Source organism: Pristiophorus japonicus, chromosome 10, assembly GCF_044704955.1.
Source record: "Pristiophorus japonicus isolate sPriJap1 chromosome 10, sPriJap1.hap1, whole genome shotgun sequence".
Lineage (NCBI taxonomy): Eukaryota > Metazoa > Chordata > Chondrichthyes > Pristiophoridae > Pristiophorus > Pristiophorus japonicus.
The window spans coordinates 107024137-107038467 of record NC_091986.1 but is presented as its reverse complement, the minus strand read 5'-3'; the positions used below and the strand labels follow the sequence as shown (position 1 = coordinate 107038467).

The 14331-nt window shown below is 44.0% G+C and overlaps 1 protein-coding gene across 3 annotated transcripts in view; it reads left to right on the top strand.

Moving 5' to 3' along the window:
- LOC139275058 (protocadherin Fat 3-like) overlaps positions 1-14331 on the top strand; it is a 941319-nt gene that overhangs the window by 914329 nt on the left and 12659 nt on the right. For all 3 annotated transcript variants that reach the window (XM_070891994.1, XM_070891992.1, XM_070891993.1), the window contains exons 24-25: positions 168-820; positions 3682-3792. In XM_070891994.1, coding sequence (XP_070748095.1) covers positions 168-820; positions 3682-3792 — 764 coding nt within the window. The remainder of the gene's footprint in view (positions 1-167; positions 821-3681; positions 3793-14331) is intronic.

The following is a 14331-nucleotide window of genomic DNA, read 5'->3' as shown; positions in this document are numbered from 1 at the left end:
AAAGATTAAAAATAAAACATCGATAAGGGCAAACTTAAATGAGAGAACCACTAGTAAAATGTACTACCTTAATGAGAGTCGCATGCTTAAAAAGGGAAAAATATGTGTAACCGATCGAATAAATTTTGGGGCATGGCTAATTTAAAGCATATTTATTTTTCTTGTAGGTGTGAAGAAGATATTGATGAATGTGATATAGAAGAGTGCCAAAATGGAGGAACATGCTTAAATACATTGGGGTCATTTCAGTGCAACTGTACTTCAGGATATATAGGCCTCTACTGTGATTTCAGGCCTGTAATTGTACCCAATATACAACCTGGACATCCCTATATTGGAAAAGAGGAACTCATTGGAATAGCTGTGGTTTTACTAGTTCTAATGATACTGGTGATACTTTTTGCAATTTTCCGAAAGAAGGTCTTTAAGAAACATGCACGTAACAATATTACTCTTGTGCAGGACCCTGCAACTGCAGCACTGCTTAATAAGCCTAATGGTATTCAGTTCAAAGGTATTAGGAATAATGGTGATAGTCGTAAGATTTATCAAGAAACTGGAGGTCCTCCTCAAGTGCCAGTTAGGCCTATGGCGTACACACCATGCTTCCACAGTGATTCAAGAAACAATTTAGACAAAATTGATGGAATGGGGGTAGAACACCAAGAAATGAGCACCTTCCACCCTGATTCTCCTCGATTACTGACTACACGTAGAGGTGTTGTCGTGTGCAGTGTGGCCCCAAATCTCCCATCAGTTATACGATCTGTCCCTGACTGTGATTCGTTGAGAAAGAACACCTGGGATCCAGACAGAGATGGTAATGAATATTATCTTGTCCTTGTTTTGAGATGATAAAGATATCCTGTCTTTGTTGTAACAATTTTTCCTTGTGTTTCCTTTCCTTTGTATCCTATCCTAATTCATTTGCTTCTTGCTTATGTTGAAGCTCATTTCCATGCTTCTTCCTTCAATTAGGAGCAAAAAGCAAATGAATTCAATGTCTCTTGAGTCTGACATCACTGTTGTTCTGAGTTCTGAGACTGTCAGGTCTCATTTATTTCACACCTGCAGATTATTGTTTCTGCAAAAACTGACAATCCGATACTTACAATTAATTACCAAAGTTCATTCACCTCTGGTTAAAGAACCGACTCACTTTAGATATTAAACTAGATTCCTTATGTAAAAAGCTCTTTATCCATTGGGCTAACAAAATCGGTATATCTCCTTTATTCTGTTATCTTGTCAATAATTTTGCTCTTGTTACATATTGCTATTCCACAAAGTGCAACCTTTAATTCTGTACTATTCGGCTACAGAAACCTCAATTAAAAAGCCAATATTTACCCAGATGTTTTCTTTCTGCAAGATTAACTTTTCCTTACACTCATTATATCATGGATTACAGCTCTCTGAAACTTAGGAACCAGTATGCAATGCTACATCTTTAATTACGTTCCCTTAGTAAGTACAGTAAATTAAAGGACTTGCTTCATTTACAAGTGTCCCTATTTTCAAAATGGTTATTATATGTACAGTAAATCGGATGGGCTAAATATCCCAGGATTGGCTGTCTCTCCTGCAGCATTACTTACTTTTTTGCTCTCACCTGGGATCAAGCCTAAGTCTGCAACCTTGCCAGCAGTGATTACAGTTCTATTTTCTGTTCGTTTGCCATCCTGTGGTCTTTTTCCATTGAGGGAGAGATGTCCTGCTTCTGGGATCTGCTACTTTGGCAGTCTGCGCTGTTGTTCAAGAAGTTCCAGAGCCAGGAGACACCCCATGAGCAGGCAAAGAAGGAAAACCGAGAACACAGGAGGAGGCCTTCAGCGCTAGTGCTGGTACTCTCTCCTTTAAACCCCAGATCCTTTTAGAATCCTTCTTGTCAGATATTTATCCCTTTCCCTTTTATATTAAATATTAGTCTGTACCTCAATAGCGACATGTGGTGAAGGATTCCACAATATAACAGCCCTCAGTTTAAGAACCTTCCTCCTCCCTTCCTCCTTGGTCCTTCACTTTACTGGCTGCTCCTCACTCCATGCTGTTCCCACTCCATGTTATTGCTGCTGCTCCTGGCTCTGAAGAGAATAATGAGAATGAATATTATCTTGGCACTGTTTTGAGATGGTGACTGCTGAGACCAGCCAATAACAAACCCCCTCCTAAATGTCAAAATCCACGATTCCCGACTCTCCAGCCCCCATCGACTGTGCTCTAGTTGCAGCTCCCTGTGGGCAAGTGATGTCACGGAGCGGGGTGAGGCACACTGCGACGGTAAATTTAATGCAATGATCAGCTTGTAAATAATTTAGAAGCAGCACCCGGGAAATGCCTGCCTCATTTCGGTGCAGTTTCCGGCTTTTGTGGAATGTGGAGCTCTTTACACAACATCCATAGCATGGAGAAACCCATTATCCCTGGGATAGACCTATGCAAGCATTCAATCCCAGAGAGGGAGAGCAGTTTCTCTTCCGCTATGGATGCTGGGTAAAGAAATCTCCATTACACAAAAGCTATTTTTTTTATCCGTTGCCGCCTCGGACTTACCCACGTGCCATGTGCTTCCAGTTGCAAACGGACTGAGTGCACTGAAGGCTATCCATAGTTCATCATTTGCGTGTGTCTGTAGTTTCAAAGTCCAGCTTGTATCTATTATAATGCCTCATGCAGAAACCAAGCGCAGACAGCAGGAACGTGCGGCAAAACCGGCTCCCCACCCATCCTTTCCTTCAACCACTGTCTGCCCCACCTGTTAGAGATTGTAATTCCCGCATTGGACTGCACAGCCACCTGAAAACTCAGTTTAAGAGTGGAAGCAAGTCTTCCTTAATTTCCTGGAACTGCCTATGATGGATGATGATTCTAATGTAAGTTATTTGGCACTGTAAACAAGTATCCGTTTTTTGAGGGGTGTCCATTTGTACAGGTTTTACTGTAGATGATTATCTCATATTGAAACCTACAAGTGCCATAGGGTCAGTCTCATTTCAAACCTTGAGTTGTCACTACTTTAAAATTTAATCATGCTTTCCTGGTTAACAAATAAAGGCTAAATTCTAATGGTACTACAGTATAAAGAAAAGTCAATAGTAGTATTCCACTAGCAGTCTGATTAACCCTTTCCTTACAGTCCCCACTTTGTTAGCTTAGAGCATCTAAGGCAACACTAAAACATTACTTCATCAGCATCCCATACCTGCCTTTCCCCATGTACTTCCGTATATTAAAAAGTCATCACCTGGACTTAAAAGATCCTCCAGTACTCTCTTACTGTGGATAACTTTAATTTCAGTTTTGGAATATCAACGTTTCAGGTCAATGACTTTTCATCAGAAGAAAGGTCATCAACCTGAGACGTTAGCCCTATGTTTTTTCGCTTCATAAATGCTGCCTGACCTGCTGAGTATTTCCAGCATTTTCAGATTTTATGTCAGATTTCTAGCATCTGCAATATTTTTCTTGTTTTATTGGGGATTAAAATATGTTGCTTTGTTTGAGCTACTGCTGAATAAAGTTGGCTGTACACATTGTACCAATTATGCTTTTTAGCAAAACCAGTATTGTTAAATCCTGCCCCCATTTGTTCTTATATGAATACCTTTCAGTAAAGAATTGCAGAGTAGAACAAATAAAATGAATGAGCTATGTTAACTCTCTTGAATCTTCTGGCTTTAGGAAAAGTGGACATTGTTGAGGATGCAGCAGGCTTTGCTGGAAGTACAAAAGGTAGCAATTCTGAGGTCCAGTCACTCAATTCCTTCCAGTCTGACTCATGTGATGATAATGGTAAGACAGCATTATAACCTACTTTATTAATTTTAATGCCTATTTCAAAAGTTTTTCCCTCTATCAGGTTATGATACAGAATAAAACGTGTTTTGTATTGTGTACAGTGAGAAAATATGACTCCTTATCGTATCATCACTGCTGACCAAACAAAATGCATTGATTGCATGAAGTAGTATTCATTCCCAGTCAAGCACACTTTTATAGATTGATTTGTTATTGGTAAATATCCGACTTTCAAATATTTGAGGTAAGATATGTCAGTGCTTGGAAATGGAACACATTTTCACTTTCGACACCAATATCAGGTACAGCACAAGCTAAGTGCAGACTATTTTACCACAGCAATACAAGGTCAATTTAAAGGTGTCAATATCCCAGCAGGGAGCACGGAATTACTAAATCTAAAACCTCAGAACAACATTCCTAACTGCATAAGAGTGTTTTATAATACGTTCTGCACTTGCCTACAGGTGCCAGTTAATGAGTATCTTTGGACTGTAAATTTGCGGCCACTGGAACTGAGTGTTGATTGACCAAATTCATTTTACGTAGAATCATGACAGAATGCAAATCCATTCTATCTTTCTGGGCTGGATTCAAAGTCCAGACCTAGAAATGAAAGGCCAGTGTGCAAACTCACCATACAGCTCAATTTCCAAGACCACACGCTTTACTGTAATAAGGCATGTGTAATAGTATAATAGTGTAATAGTATAATATTGTGGGAGGCTCAGCGTAACTGACTTGATGTCTTATATATTGGCCCTGATAATTGCGAGGCAGGTAAGGTGGGGGATTGGGGGTGGAGTGATTTAGAGACCCAGAAATACAGGTTTCCCGGAAGTCCGTCCTGAATTTCACTGTTTCCTGGACGCAGCTATCCAGATTGAGAGGCTGGTAGGCTGTCGGGTGGATAGGCTGCAACCGGGGATCAGACTTCGGGGAGAGGGGGCGGTGGGAGCGGACATTGGTAGGGAACAGCCACCGGGATTGGGAGTGGATGTGCGAGGGTAGAACATCAAGGTGGGAGCTGACATCGAGGAGGGAAACAGGTAAGTTTGGTGGGCTGGGGAGAAGAACTCCTGTTCCCCCTGAAAGAAAGACAGAAAGAAAGGCTTAGATTTATATTGCACCTTTCACAACCACCGCTTGTCTCAAAGCGCTTTACAACCAGTGAAGTACCTTTGGAGTGTAGTCACAGTTGTAATGAAGGAATCGCGGCATCCAATTTGCACACAAGCAAGCTCCCACAAACAGCAATGTGATAATGACAAGATCATCTATTTTTGTTCTGTTGATTGTGGGATAAATATTGGCCAGGACACCCTTGCACTTCTTCAAAATAGTGCCATGTGATCTTTTACATCCACCTGAAAGAGCAGACGGGGCCTCGGTTTAACGTCTCATCCGAAAGACGGCCCACAAGCAGTGCTAAAAAGGCACTTGCTTGTTACATTTACCTGTTCTATCCAGCCATTCCAACTCCCTTTAGCTATCGGGTTTCCCGAGGCTGAAGAAACCCAGCCGGCCAGCGTTAAATTTAAAACAGAGCTAAAAGATGAGGCGCATAGCCTCATTAAAATATTTAAATTCAGGACCTGCCTCGGGATAGCAGTTTAGTTGCCTGCCCTCTAAACCACCTCCATTAAAATTGGAATTGGGCGTGTTAGAGGCAATTTGGCGACGGGTTTCCAATTTAAAAAAAAAAATCTTTATTTTTACTTATTCTCAGAGTGTGGCCATCACTGGCAAGGCCAAAATTTGTTGCCCGTTCCTAGTTGCCCTGAGAAGGTGGTGGTGGGCCGCCTTCTATTTAATACAATTGAGTGACTAGCTTAGGTCACTTCAGAGGGCAGTTAAGAGTCAACCACATTGGTGTGGGGCTGGAGTCACATATAGGTCAGACTGGATAAGGATAGCAGGTTTCTTTCCCTAAAGGACACTAGTGAACCAGTGAGTTTTTACAACAATCCAACAGCTTCATGGTCACTTTTTGCCGATACCATCCTTTCGTTTCTAGATTTTTTTTTAATACTAAATTCAAATATTCAAACTGGCATGGTAGGATTTGAACTCGTGTTCTCTGCATTATTAGTCTAGTATTATCATCACTGTTTATTAGAAACTTGCCACATGGTGGCGCTTTGTGACCAATGTGATGCATGTGTTTCTGCTGTCTCTGCAGCACAGTATTGTTTGCTGCTACAATCTGAATTCAGACTGCAGTTATAATTACTGACTATTATTGACCAGGAAGATCAGATGTACCAAATAAACAATTCAGTTCAAGTATTGAGTAAGATTCAGAAATGATAACATTGTTTTATGTTGCTCTGGTCCATGATCGTCAAGAAATGTAAATATATTTTACATGATTTCTTCCCAGTGCATTTATTCTTGTGATAAAATAAACTTAACTTGAGTAAGAGTACAATAAATATTTCATCTGAGATCCCAGTACATCACTAATGCCATCTGAAGAGCTGTTTCTACACTGCACGCAGCGGTCACAGGGATTTGCTTGTGATCTGGGGCTTTCTCCCTTCCCTCACTTTACATACACCATGCACTGTTTCCAGGAAGGTGATCAGTTCCTAAACCTTACCAGTGAAGCCCTGACACAAATCAATGAGCCTAACAGCATTGTGCCTTACTGATGATTCTCCCTCTTAACCTTTTCCCTTGGATTTACATAGTGCCACATCTCAGAATGGTCTCAAAGCACTTCACGTGCAATTTAAATATTTTTAAACGCAGTGATTTTTATTGTGTACATAAAGGTGACAGCCACTTCGCACACAGCAACATCCCACAAACAGCAGTGAGATGAATGGCCAGTTTATTTGTTTTGGATGGTGTTGGTTGATAGACGAATATTGTTAGGATACGTCGGAAACAACCTGCTTTTCTTTGAATATCATCATGAAATCTTCAACACAAAAGCAAAATACTGCGGATGCTGGAATCTGAAATAAAAACACAAAATGCTGGAAATCTCAACGGGTCAGGCATCATCTGTGGAGAGAAACAGAGTTAACATTTCAGGTCTAGACTCATCTTTTGTTTTCTATCTTCTGCCATTACCATCTCAATTTGGCCCATCATCCCCTTTGTCTCTCAAATCTCTCCTGCCTTCCACCCTATCACAGACCTTCCCTTTTGTTATTTCCTCCCCTCCCCCCTTCTCTGCCCCTCCACTTCCTTAAGAATCTGTTATATTTTGAACTTTTGTCAGTTCTGACAAAGGGTCATCGACCTGAAACGTTAATTCTGTTTCTCTCCACAGATGCTGCCTGACCCACTGAGATTTCCAGCATTTTCTGTTTTTTAAATATGAAATCTTCAACATCCACTTGAGCCACCAGACCAGGCATATGGCACGTCATATTAACAGCTTATCTGAAGGATAGCACCTCTGACAATGCAAATCTGTCTCATTACTGTCTGTTAGCTTAAATTATGTGTTTTAGTCCCGGAGTAGAGATTGAACTCACAAATTTCTCACTCCAAGGCGAGAGTTCGACCATTTGATTCAAGCTATTGATAGGATGGTCATCAGCACAACACCAATGCAACAAAACAGGCTCTTATTGACTGCTGTTGCATTTTTTGTACTTCTCCTATCATTGAAAACACCAAGACTGTGGGCTCAATTTCCCCCAGAGCTGTTTTTTGGTATACTTGAAGAGTTATGCCTGTTTTTTGGGGGCCCAAGTACGCCCCAAAAAAATCATTCAAGTTTCCCCGTTTGAATTCTTCATTTTGGTGCCACCTAGCCTGTCGTTTAGTTTGGGGGGCGTAGCCCAAGATCTGCGCCAAAAAGATCAGGTTGCCAGGGTAACCAGGGACGCAATGCGGGCTGAGGCTGGAAAGTGAAACATACAGCCAGCTCACAGCAACCTGCACAAGCACATTAAAATACATTGCAGAAACTTACCTCCATTAAATCCTGGTCCCCGTTCCTATCCCTGGCCGAATGGCCTCCCAGTCCCCACACCTTCCCAGGCTGAACGGCCTCGCGGTCCCCACTCCTATCCCTGGCCGAATGGCCTCCCAGTCCCGGTCCCCACACCAATCCCAGGCCGAAAGGAGTCCTTCCTCCCGGTCCCCAATCCTAATTATACCGAAAGGCTTTCCCCTCCCTCTCTCCCACCTCTCCTACTGCTGCTGTCCGGGCACCTGCTGTGCTGATTTACTTACCTACGCCGATTTTCTTAACTCACCAGAAGGTTTTTCTACAGAGGCCAGTTACGCCGGCCTGAGAAGAATTGGAGTAAATCGGAGCTGGCCAAACTTGCCTAAATGGCCAGAATTGGTGCAGGTGGCAGATTACGCCCCCTATGATTCCAAAAAAAAACCTAAGCTAAAAAAGTCATAACTAACCAAGTTACGCTGGCACACATTGATTGGGGAAACTTGTATCTTTTTAACTTAGGCCAAAAAAAGCGCCGTGCGCCAAAAAAACGGTGCAAATCACTGGGTAAAATTGAGCCCTGTGAATCGTTTCCGACGTAGGAAATGGATTGGTGTTTATTTGCGACAGCGCCTCTGTATTGTTTCAATGCCATACAGCTAGGCATTAAATGTATTTTATATCATTGTACATCATTGAATTATGCCAAGTTCGGCCAGGGATAGGTGCGGGGACCAGAACTGGGAGGCCATTCATTCAGACAGAAGGCAGTTGTTTGAAGCTTGTCAAGCTTCCAGGCGTTCTATCAGGATTTTAGTAAGATTCCAGTGTCCAACATTTTGTGAAGGATTTCTGTTCAAACTCAATATTTTATTACTATTTCCAGCACGAAATAAAGTACATAACAGACGGGCTGCCTTCTGAAGAGATAAGTCAATCACCCAGTAACTATCTAGTGAAAGGTCTCTGGGCTGCCAGTGGAGTAATGGAGACATTTTCCTGAAGGAAACTTGAGCCAGACAATTTTTTTGATTAGTGAGCAACATTTGTTTTCTGATTATTACATTATGCCCATTATCCAAAATGGAGCATGAACAAGGCTTTGCCTGGATATCGGCTTCCCTATAAAGCAGGGCACCATCGACTGCACACACGTAGCTTGGCAGGTGCCACTTATCAATGGTGGGATGTTCCATTACCACAAAGTATACCACTCATTAATGTGAGGTAGGTGTCTGACCACGTCCAGCACATCATGTGGTGAAGGTCGATATCCTAGCAGCAATCATGATGCATTCATCCTGAGCCAGTCCGCTGTGCCAGCAATCTTCAGGCCACCACGTTGAACCCGAGGGTGGCTGCTAGTTGACAATGGCTATCTGCTCTACACCTGGCCGATGACTCCCCTCTGCAACCCCACCACTCGTGGCCAGCAGTCATATAATGACAGGCATAGAAACATAGAAAATAGGTGCAGGAGTAGGCCATTCGGCCCTTCTAGCCTGCACCGCCATTCAATGAGTTCATGGCTGAACATTCAACTTCAGTACCCCATTCCTGCTTTCTCGCCATACCCCTTGATCCCCCTAGTAGTAAGGACCTCATCTAACTCCTTTTTGAATATATTTAGTGAATTGGCCTCAACAACTTTCTGTGGTAGAGAATTCCACAGGTTCACCACTCTCTGGGTGAAGAAGTTCCTCCGCATCTCGGTCCTAAATGGCTTACCCCTTATCCTTAGACTGTGACCTCTGGTTCTGGACTTCCCCAACATTGGGAACATTCTTCCTGCATCTAACCTGTCTAACCCCATCAGAATTTTAAATGTTTCTATGAGGTCCCCTCTCATTCTTCTGAACTCCAGTGAATACAAGCCCAGTTGATCCAGTCTTTCTTGATAGGTCAGTCCCGCCATCCCGTGAATCAGTCTGGTGAACCTTCGCTGCACTCCCTCAATAGCAAGAATGTCCTTCCTCAGGTTAGGAGACCAAAACTGTACACAATACTCCAGGTGTGGCCTCACCAAGGCCCTGTACAACTGTAGCAACACCTCCCTGCCCCTGTACTCAAATCCCCTTGCTATGAAGGCCAACATGCCATTTGCTTTCTTAACCGCCTGCTGCACCTGCATGCCAACCTTCAATGACTGATGTACCATGACACCCAGGTCTCTTTGCACCTCCCCTTTTCCTAATCTGTCACCATTCAGATAATAGTCTGTCTCTCTGTTTTTACCACCAAAGTGGATAACTTCACATTTATCCACATTATACTTCATCTGCCATGCATTTGCCCACTCACCTAACCTATCCAAGTCACTCTGCAGCCTCACAGCATCCTCCTCGCAGCTCACACTGCCACCCAACTTAGTGTCATCCGCAAATTTGGAGATACTACATTTAATCCCCTCATCTAAATCATTAATGTACAGTGTAAACAGCTGGGGCCCCAGCACAGAACCTTGCGGTACCCCACTAGTCACTGCCTGCCATTCTGAAAAGTACCCATTTACTCCTACTCTTTGCTTCCTGTCTGACAACCAGTTCTCAATCCATGTCAGTACACTACCCCCAATCCCATGTGCTCTAACTTTGCACATCAATCTCTTGTGTGGGACCTTGTCGAACGCCTTCTGAAAGTCCAAATATACCACATCAACTGGTTCTCCCTTATCCACTCTACTGGAAACATCCTCAAAAAATTTCAGAAGATTTGTCAAGCATGATTTCCCTTTCACAAATCCATGCTGACTTGGACCTATCATGTCACCTCTTTCCAAATGCACTGCTATGACATCCTTAATAATTGATTCCATCATTTTACCCACTACCGATGTCAGGCTGACCGGTCTATAATTCCATGTTTTCTCTCTCCCTCCATGCTGCCACGAGGAACCTGAAGCAACGGTTCTGCTGCCTTGACTGCTCAGGTGGGGCCCTCCAGTACTCACCAGAGTGGGAGTCCCAATTCGTGGTGGTTTGCTGAATCCTCCACAACGTGGTCATCAAGAGGGCACAGCCCTTGCCAGCACAAGTTCTGCGACCACCTCAGGAGGAAGGAGGAGGTAGCCTGCAAATGCCTGTTCTGGACTGGCTGTCCATGAGCGCATCATCAGACTCCTGTTCTCCTGAATGAAACCCCAGATCCCCATTGTTCAACACTTACCCCACCTTACCATCTCTCTGAAATGGAACATCACAGCGTCCTCTTGGTTACAATGCTGAAATGAAAACCACCGTATATGACTGCAGATGCCCTTGCAGGATGACCTCGAAAAGCTCTGGGCCTAGAAGGCCTGGCTGTAAACTGCACCACCTTGTCATGGATGGCAGTAGTGTGGGCTGTCTGGCTGACAGACAAGAAACTGCAAGGGCACTGGTGGAGTGGCAGTGGTGAAAGTACAAATGGTGTCACCCTGAGAGAGGACAGTAGGCTCATGCTCCACAGAGCCACTGGCACTCCCCCGGGGCAGCACCTCAGCAATCCTAGTAATCTGTTGCTTTCCACAATGATAAATGCAGCCACGATGGCAACAGTCTGAGTTTGTGTGGCAGAAGTCTGAGCTTCCACTGCAGCTTTTGCTTGTGCTGCAATGGAAGCTGAGACATCGCCCATCAGCCCTGCATCATGGTTGGATTCACAAGGGCTCTAATGCAGTTGCCATCATTTCCATCTTGGAAATCATGGGCTCCAAGCTCTATGCAAAGATAGAGGCAGAGAGGTTGTTTCCACTGGTCGGGGAGACTAGAACTAGGGGGCACAGCCTCAAAATATGGGAGAGCCAATTTAAAACCGAGTTGAGAAGGAATTTCTTCTCCCAGAGGGTTGTGAATCTGTGGAATTCTCTGCCCAAGGAAGCAGTTGAGGCTAGCTCATTTGAATGTATTCAAATCACAGATAGATAGATTTTTAACCAATAAGGGAATTAAGGGTTATGGGGAGCGGGCGGGTAAGTGGAGCTGAGTCCACGGCCAGATCAGCCATGATCTTGTTGAATGGCGGAGCAGGCTTGAGGGGCTAGATGACCTACTCCTGTTCCTAATTCTTATGTTCTTATGTTCTTATGTTCAAAGACCTGTGCAAGGTTGATGCTGGACTCCTCCATGCTCCTTGACAGTGACAACAGGCTCTCTGGCAGGCCTGCCAATGCACCAAGCATTTAATTGTGCATGTCTATCAACCTCCTTCTGAAGGCCGCCCCATTGAAGTCTTCATCTGGGCCCTCTGCAGCAGAACTCATGTGCGACCTCGTCCTCCATGGAACTGGCACCTGTGTTACCCTTTCACCCTTCCCTGGCTGCAGGCCACTCATGCTCCGTGACTCAGCAGATCCTGCCTCTATACTACTGTCTAAAGTACACGCAGTGCCATTTTCTGAGCTAGTGCCTGCAAGTGTCAGATCGAGTGATCTTGGCTCTTCTCCATCACTCTCCTCTTGTTCTTCCCACACTGGCTGGACTGGTTGGAGTTCTTGGGTATCTGAAAGAAGAAAGGCAGAAGAGTAGGGTTGTGGTGTGACAGGGGGGTGGGAAGCAAGATGTGCATGCTTACACCATTAGCAGCTTGTAAGCGAGACGAGATTGTGGGATAAGGAGAAGTGGGATGTGAGAAGGAGGATTAGGTATGAGCATATTGTCATCAGCAATGCTTTTAGCCGCGTCGATTGCCACGGTTTCAGTGACAGCCCCTCTAATGATTTCTAGCACTGTCTCCTCCAGCTGGGTCAGGTTCTGACCCCACCTGTTAGCTGCTGGCGTCGGTTATGCACCAACATGGCTTGCAAGAGAAAGGAAAGCGAGTCAGTGAGTGTGGTGTAGTGTGTTTGGGTAATGGCCTATCAGCTGTTGCTGTAGCTGGCACTTTATACAAGTTGAGATGTGGCTGAGAGGTAAGGAGCAGACGATAAGCTCATGACAAAAGTTAAGACATGTGGAGTCAGGGGATAAATAGCTGAATGGATAGCATATTGCCTAAATAATAGAAAGCAGAGAAAAGGGGTAAAGAGTAATTATTCAGATTGGAGGAAGGTCAAAAGTGGTGTTCCACAAGAATCAGTGCTGGGACCACAGATTTGGAGTTAAGAACAAGTACAGGTGCAGCATCCGAAATGTTCTGGAATCCGGACTCTGGACCGATCGGTGGCAAGGTCGTCCAGAATCCGTAAAATGTTCCCAAATCCGGACCTGACGACCCGTTCAGCATTTCTAGTAAAATCGTAAATGTTCTTTCACAATGCTTTTATGATTTTTCTGGAGATTTTCTTGCTATGTTTATGTTGTCACTAATATATAGCAACTAGTTTTTCAATTATTTACAACATGGGTATGCAGCCCACTGGTTCTTTCCTTGGGTAACCATATTTTCTAAAGCGAAACCCAGTGGGGGGCACAAACGGGGCGCAAATGCATTATCTCCCTGCTGCAGTGATAACATCGACTCCCGCCATATTCGGCAGGAGGTTTGCAGTGGCAGTGCAGCGTTGTGACAAGATCTCTTTCACCCGGAGATCGTGACATCATCACCGTGCGCATCTCCAAGTTAGCACCCCGGCCCCGAAATTAATTTTTGCCCTCTGCAGTGCCGGACAAAAACACCGATAGCTGCAGGAGGCATTGATGGGATGACCGGACACTACCAGGGCAATGATTAAAGGGGAGATCGCCGACATAAGTACCCAAAAATACTTATCTTGCTTTCTGATGTTCTGATCTGTTTTCTTCACCGGGTCCTGGCCATGATTGTACAGCCCTGCACTCTGCTTGAGTGCCAGGCTGAACGATCGTGTGTCAGCCCCACTCCCTTGGTCCAAGTAGGTGATTCTTGCTTTGAGAACCTGCAGCGTGGGCCCTTCCCTTTAAGGGAGGGAAGGGCCCCTCTGACGTGGCTGTGCTGCATGGCCCAGAGTGCAATGGCCCAGAGTGCAACAACGCTCCACTTCCTTCCGCTAAACTGAATTTGTGGGGAGAGCAAAACTTTAGCGCCTGGCGCTGTTTATCGCCTCCCAAGTGGTACCGGTCGCAACGGGGCAAAAATCAATTTTTACCCCATGGTGTTGTGGCTGGGCACTCAATGCAAATGAAGCAGGATTAGATTGAAGTTGGACAGATGACTCCAAAATGTGCATAACTCTATTTTAAGTTGACTTCAAATGAGTCCAGTGGCAGTAAAGCTGGCAGTTAGAGAAGTTCGGAAGAAATGGAAAGCGAAAGAAACAGAGACATAGTAATAAGAACAGAGAGACATTTTATTTTATTTTTGTCTGGGGCAATGCCGCAAAAGGAATTTAGCTGTGAAAGCATTTCCGCTAGCTTTAAACCGAGAGTTATTGGATTGATGTATGTCAACCAAGAAAATTCAGTTCCTTTTTTGTAGTATCTGTGATAGTGACCCAGGAAACTACATAGTGATGCATAATGTATTGCTTAAAAGTATGCATATATATTTAATGAATTTATTTATGAAATCTCAATGCACAAATGTGTTAGTAATTTGATCCCAAGGTACAGCTGCAACACGTTTATAAACATCTGTGGGGCGAAGATTTATTTCAACTCAATATCTCCATTATGCTTCTGCTCTTCAGTGTCTTAATATAGACACACTGGTGCATTACAGTTTGTAGC